We start from the raw sequence: 7079 nt of genomic DNA, 5'->3' as shown, positions 1-7079 counted from the left end.
GCTGTGGGTCAAAGCTCTCAAAAACTTCCAGGTCTAATATGCACAAGTAGAAGCTCAATTCTACAGAGATTTTCACGATCAAGAGAAAAAGTATGCCTCCTTCTACCAACCTTTGTTTGATAAGAGATCTGAGATCATCAATGCAATCCATGAGCCCACAGAAGGTGAATGTCAGTGGCAAGTAGGTGTCCAGGAAGGTTCACGGGGGGAAATGGAAAGAGAGCCTGCGGGAAAAGGGCAAACAAACGGCATACCTCACTTTTGGTTGATGGCTTTTAAAAATGTGAAGATCCTTGGGAGGATGATCCAAGAAAATGATGAACTTGTACTAGAGCACTTGAAAGATGTAAAAAATAAATTTTCAGCATTCAAAGAACCAATGAGCTTCACCATAGAATTTATCTTTAAGTCAAATGAATATTTTTTCAATGAATTCCTGACAAAAACATACCAGATGCAATCAGACCCAGATGATTCTGATCCCTTCTTCTCCAAAGGGCCAGAAATTATCAGCAGCACGGGGTGTGAGATCTACTGGAAAGAGGGGAAACATGTCACTGTGAAAAAGAGCAAGCTGCAGAAACGTGAGGGCCGCAGAAGTATCGTATCCACCACTAGGAAGATGCCCAGCTATTCTTTCTTCACCTACTTCTATCCTCCCGATTCTCCTGAGGGCAGAATATTCGATGTCACCACCGATTATAGATTGGGTTATTTTTTCCGTGAAGTTCTGGTCCCAAAGTCTGTATTATTCTTCACTAATGAAACCAGTGAATATAAGTATGAAAGCTCTGATGATGAGGCCCGAGAAGCTGGAGGTGAGGAAAAGAAAGTAGAAGTGATCAGAAATGAAGAACCTGAAAAAGGGCCTGAGAAAGATCTGGACCCAGAAGAGAGCGGTTCCTGAGAACCCAGGTATCTGTGTGTAGCTTTGTGTATCATCCATCCATTCCTGACATACATTACTGATAGGTGAAAGTGAGGAGGAGAAAAGAAAGGATAAAAATGGAAACGAGAAAGACCTGAAAAAGACCCAGATTCAGTAGGGTACAGCCTGGGAGAATCCATGTTGAGTATCATCCAACCATTACTGTCATACACATGCTATATTCTTACATTTTTCTCAGTAAATCTAATAATTAAAAAATATTTTAAATTTACTTTTATAAACCATTTTTATTGTTAAAAATTTACACATATACTAAATCATATAGAAAGCAAGACTTCCTGAAATGTATTTCTTTCACAAGCATACTACTCTTTGAGCTGAAACTCTAAGACTTCTACAGGTGGGAAATTTCAGACCTGGTAGTTGATATCATATTTGTTTAGAATGCAGTTACTAGAACAAGTAGCTAAAGTGACTGAAACATACACTAAATGGGCCTTCATCATTGGTGACCACTTAATTGCAGTCTCATGTACTAACTAGGAGAAAATGCCTTGGAGAATGTGGCTACCTAAAAAAATTGTAAAAAATGAATTTCAAGGGGTGCCTTGGTGGTTCAGTCAATTGAGCATCCAACTCTTTTTTTTTAAGATTTTATTTATTTATTCATGAGAGACAGGAGGAGAGAGAGACAGAGAGAAGCAGAGGGAGAAGCAGGCTCCCAAGGAGCAGGAAGCCCGATGCGGGACTCGATCCCAGGACCCTGGGATCATGACCTGAGCCGAAGGCAGACGCTTAACCATCTGAGCCACCCAGGCGCCCTGAGCATCCAATTCTTGATTTCAACTCAGGTCATGATCTCAGGGTTGTGAGATCGAGCCCCGCATAGGGCTCCATGCTCAGCAGGGAGTCTGCCTGGGATTCTTTCCCTCTCCCCCCTCTGTCTGCTCCTCCCCCCACTTGCTCTTTCTCTCTCTCCCTCTCTCAAATAAATAAATAAATCTTTAAAAATGAATCTCAAGTAGGACTACAGTTAAAGATTAATTCCTAAGTATTCATTCAGTTTTAAGTTTTTGTGTTTCATGTGACAGTGAAAAGAAAAAGTAAGATTTTGGTTATCACAGAATTGTTAATTTAACTTATATCTCATCTATTCTTTTATTTCCCTCTTTTCTTTCTCCTTTAACAGATATGCACAAAAGGCCTGGGAGGTTAAGAGATTATGGTTTATGAAAAGAGCAAAGGCTTTTAAGGTGGAAAGACTTGTTTATATACCAAAAAGTTCTTCTCCCACCCTCCACCAAAAAACCCCAAAATTTTTGGTGTTTGGCAAGTGGGAGATGAGGTTGGTGTGATCAGATGATTGAAGACATCAAATGATGTGGTGTTGGTGGGTCGGTTGGCGTGTCACTCAACGTTGGTGTCCATGCCGTTGAACTGCCGGTTATGACTGAACTAGATCCGTTTGGCGCTCCTGCCGGCGCTCCCAGCGGCCCCACGCTAGGGAACCGGGTGGTCGGTGCGGGTGAAGAAGACCCGGCCGCAGCCTTCTTGGTGCAGCAAGAGAGCGAGATTGCGGGCATCGAGAACGACGAGGCCTTCGCCAACCTGGACGGCGGTGCCCCCGGGGCCCAGCTGCATGGCGAGCCGCCAGGGGGTCCGGATGCCCTGGATGGAATGATGAATGGCAAGTACTACCAGGAAAGTAATGGTCCAACAGACAGTTACACAACTATTTCACAAGTGGATCGATTGCAGTCAGAGCCTGAAAGTATCCGTAAATGGAGAGAAGAGCAAACGGAACGCTTGGAAGCCCTTGATGCCAATTCTCGGAAGCAAGAAGCAGAGTGGAAAGAAAAAGCAATAAAGGAGCTAGAAGAGTGGTATGTGAGGCAGGACGAGCAGCTACAGAAAACAAAAGCAAACAACAGGACAGCAGAAGAAGCCTTTGTAAACGATATAGACGAGTCGTCCGCAGGCACTGAGTGGGAACGGGTGGCCCGGCTGTGTGACTTTAACCCCAAGTCCAGGAAGCAGGCCAAAGACATCTCCCGCATGTACTCTGTCCTCATCTCCCTCAAGCAGGCCCCCTTGGTGCACTGAAGAGCAACCCTGTGGAAACACTACATCCGCAAGATCTTAATCCTACTCAGTGAAGCTCTTCACAGTAATTGGATTATGTTGAGTTCTTTTGGACCAAACCTTTTTGTCTTTAGAGTTGATCATTGTTTGTTATTGCATGATTCCTTCAGCTCTGTTCTCACTGGCAGCCAGAGAGGAGGGGGAGGAGTGGCAGGGAAAGCCTCCCAAAGTTAGCCTCAACCTCTACTTTTGTGCATTATTCTGAGAATAAATTTGTTTCCAAAAAAAAGGGGGTCTAGGGCGCCTGGGTGGCTCAGTTGGTTAAGCGACTGCCTTTGGCTCAGGTCATGATCCTGGAGTCCCTGGATCCAGTCCTGCATCAGGCTCCCTGCTCAGCAGGGAGTCTGCTTCTCCCTCTGACCCTCTTCCCTCTTGTGCTCTCTATCTCTCATTCTCTCTCTCAAATAAATAAATAAAATCTTAAAAAAAGGTTCTAGGTTGCAAGAGGAACATTGCATTGTTTTCTCTTGTTGAGACAACAGACATACATATGATTGACTATTCTTAGATTTAGGAAGTCACTGGTGTAAAGTAATTGTATTCAATTATTAATATTCTCTTTTTTCTTCTTACAGCGTGAAAGCATAGACATATCTTATTGTACTGTATGCATCCTTCTTCTTGTGATGATGTGAAATGGTGAAGTGCCTACATGATAAGATGAAGTGAGGTGAATGACATAGGCATTGTGACATAGCGTTAGGCTACTATTGGCCTTTTGATGATTTGTCAAAAAAGGATAATCTGCTTCCAGAATGCAGTTGACCACAGGTAACTAAAACCGTGGAAAGTGAAACCACAGATAAAAGGGGATTACTGTATATAAGTATATCTAATCAACACATTGTACACCTTAAACGTACATATATTATGTCAATTGTATCTTAATAAAGTAGGAAAAAATAAAAAGGAAAAGCAATGATAATGATATAGGTAGGTCCTTAGTAGGTCAGTAGTCCCTCGCAAGGCAACTCAGGTAAGACCATTACAGGTTTTTCATGCTACAGGATCCTGATCTGCTCAGACATGAGTTTAAAGGCTGCTACTAATAGCCAAGGGAGAACAGCAGAATTTAGGATTTCAAGGAGTTTAACTTCACCCTGATCCTCCTGTACATCGCTATCTAAATTTTCATTGTTTAATCTCTTCCCTGTTATTGTTCTAACTTTAACAACCCGTGAGGTTGGAAAATAAATTTGCATCATCCTTCAGCACTCCACGAGATTATACTTTAGTTTTACTTTTCAGAAATCTCAGCCTCATGACTGCAAAAGATAATGATATAAGTACTCTATTTTTTAGAGAACTCATAGATGGGATTTGGTTCCCTATCCAAAATTTGATCTGGGAATTTAAAGCCCTGAATGCATCATTTTCTTTCTCAAGTTCTCTGAAATGTGTAGAAGCAAACAACCACCCCATTATAATCCTTATTTTCACTGAAGTGTTCGATAGCTGCAAGTATATTTTGGTTACCCAAAGTCTTTCCATGTACATTCATTTGCTTCTAGGTGCCTACAGGTGATAATATAAAAAGCTATTTTGCTGATGTACACCATGAACTATCATTGTCCAGGTTAGACTCACCTGCTTCTCACCTGTGTGGCTTTGGGCACATGCCTGAGAGTGAACTTTTCCTCACACCCTTGCTAACGGCCTACTAAGTCATCCCAAATAGGTTTAAAAAGTGGAATAACTTTATCCTCTCAGTCTTCTATTTCTGAAGATGGTTCTCCTTTTTGTGATTTTTCCTACCAAGGGTGGTAAAAACTGTCTTGCTTGGCTACATATATAATCTTATCCTGGATGGCTCTTCTTTTGTGAGTTCCAGAGGTATGACATGGCTTCATCTTGTTTAGAGTACTCAGGCCTGAACAAAGATGGACTTTTCTTATTAATCTTATTAATTAAAAAATAAAATTAATGTTTGTATTGACCTCCCCAAGTCAATCAAAGCCATACCATGGTTCTGTCTCTCTAACTGGAGTAACTCAAATTTGTGTAACAGCATGCTTATTTATGTACTCTGATGGTGAGTTTGTGAGGTCTTCTGCACAGCTACTTACTTGTTTGTTTGCTAGTTTCATTGTAGAATGATCAAAAGTTACTTAATTCCACACATCATTATCATTAACTCCACACATCATTATCCATTTGCAAGGTATAGGTTTTAGCACTTCCTGAGGAATGTAATTTCCCAAATATGACAGGCTCAGTCTACTTGTGGTCAAAACAACATAGTGTACTTTGTTAGAGTTTGTTTCTATTCTCCAGAAGCTTAACTTTTTTTCTCCACTTTCATCATACATGTTTGTCCAATGATTACACCATTTAGACTTAGCATTGCCTCAGTATTGGTTTGTTTTCTCTGAACCTGCGTAGCTCATCCTCATTAAGTTGTTTCCTCCTTGTTAGAGTTCTGGTGACTGTTGTAACTGGGCAATTTTCACTCTATATGAATCTCTGTCTAATAAAAAATTTACTCACATTATTACATAGGTTCTACTTTCTCATCTGAGTCTTCTTTATCTCCAGGTTTTAACTTTTTTCTTACTTTTTTCATCCATTCATTTCTAGCTTTGAAAAAAATATGTGCATATTGAGAAGTGTTTTAAGGCAGTGCTTGCAAAGGTGCCATAGAAAGGATATGTTAATGGTGTGTGTGTGTGTGTGTGTGTATATATATATGTTAATCTTGTGACCCAGCCACATTTAAATTGTTATGTTGCATGGGATAAAATAATTTATGCCTGGAGGTCTAGATATTGAACACAATTATGCACTGAAGTTTTATTCTGTATACCATGATCTGATATTGGGAATTCCTAATGACCCAATCTTTGCAGATTTTAATGTGTATGTTTGCTTGGGGATTTAGACTGAGGTCCCAAGGTCCATTGGCAAGCTACTCAGACCTGAGGCCTTTAGGGAAGGTCATCAGACATATCTAAGACATGCCTCCATTTTCTCATCTTTGAGTCTTGGGATCATTCATGGCAACTGGGTGTTGGGATTGGATTTGGGGCTTTGTGGGCTTTAAGAACTATTCCACCCTAGGTATCTGTTATGGCCATCTTTAAAAGGGATTGAAACCCAGGTCTGTGTGTCTGTTGGAATGGACAAAACTATAAATGTTCCTTTGTGTCCTCCATAACCCACTGTTGGAAAAGTTTTTTTACCTTCAATGCTTTTTTTTTTTTGAGAATTGTTATTACCTTCAACATTTTATTTACTAATTCATTAATTTGATTAGGAAGGCTATAAATGGCTGATGTTTAGATTAAGGGTCTATCTGTGAGGATGAATTTGTATTTTCTAGTTTGCTTAGAAACCTAACAATAACTTTATCAGAACTTTATAATGACATTCTGTTTTCTATGACACCTAGGTTATGCCCATATAACCTGAAACAGAAATATATATGTAATAGTGTATTTACAGGCAGGAAAAGGAGGAATACCTACATTCACACTAGGTCTATTGAGTGTCCACCATTATTATGAGTTTTGTATTTTTTTAAAGGGGGCGATAACTGGGGCCAAGGGTCATCTGATCCTTTCTCTTGCATGGGGGAAGCTGGTTGCTCCTGCCAAAGAAAGATTGACATTCTAATTGTGTACTGTATATTTCTTATTCTGTGATTTAAGATGACATGACACCTGTGATGGGAGGGTCTGGTGATTTTTGAGTTCCAGAAATAGAGTTTTCCAAACATATTTTAATAACCCTAATCTCTTCCGCCCCTTTTCACCCCATCTCTGGTGGAGGTAGCTGATTCCTGTTGTTACTTCCTCTGTGCGATCTCAATGTCTCTTTCTTTTTATTCCCTTTCATGATTCCAACTTTTTATTTTTTTAAAGATTTTGTTTATTTATTTTAGAGAGAGAGAAAGCACGTGAATGAGGGAGAGCACAAGGGGGGTGAGGGGCAGAGGGAGAAGCACACTACCCACTGAGCAGGAAGCCTGATATGGGGCTCAATCCGGGAACTCTGGGACCATGACCTGAGCTGAAGGCAGACGCTTAACTGACTGAGCCACTCAGGCTCC

The 7079-nt window shown here is 40.6% G+C and overlaps 1 protein-coding gene and 1 pseudogene across 2 annotated transcripts; both read left to right on the top strand.

Moving 5' to 3' along the window:
• The first annotated feature begins 301 nt into the window (after window positions 1-301).
• Window positions 302-907, top strand: LOC148163008 (nucleosome assembly protein 1-like 1 pseudogene; annotated as a pseudogene).
• A 1428-nt stretch (window positions 908-2335) lies between these two features.
• Window positions 2336-2992, top strand: LOC114199991 (clathrin light chain A-like). Of its 2 annotated transcripts, XM_028091952.1 has the most exons (2): window positions 2336-2546; window positions 2703-2992. In XM_028091952.1, exons 1-2 carry the CDS (start codon window positions 2336-2338, stop codon window positions 2990-2992), a joined length of 501 nt encoding a protein of 166 aa, XP_027947753.1. The 2 variants fall into 2 exon arrangements, with proteins under 2 accessions (XP_027947753.1, XP_027947752.1); XM_028091951.1 differs by having other exon boundaries at window positions 2336-2992.
• The last annotated feature ends 4087 nt before the right edge of the window (window positions 2993-7079 follow it).

Source organism: Eumetopias jubatus, unplaced genomic scaffold (assembly GCF_037043125.1).
Source record: "Eumetopias jubatus isolate StellerSeaLion01/CBP00866 unplaced genomic scaffold, mEumJub1_p1.0 scaffold_11, whole genome shotgun sequence".
NCBI lineage: Eukaryota > Metazoa > Chordata > Mammalia > Carnivora > Otariidae > Eumetopias > Eumetopias jubatus.
This window is presented reverse-complemented; position numbering and strand designations above follow the sequence as displayed.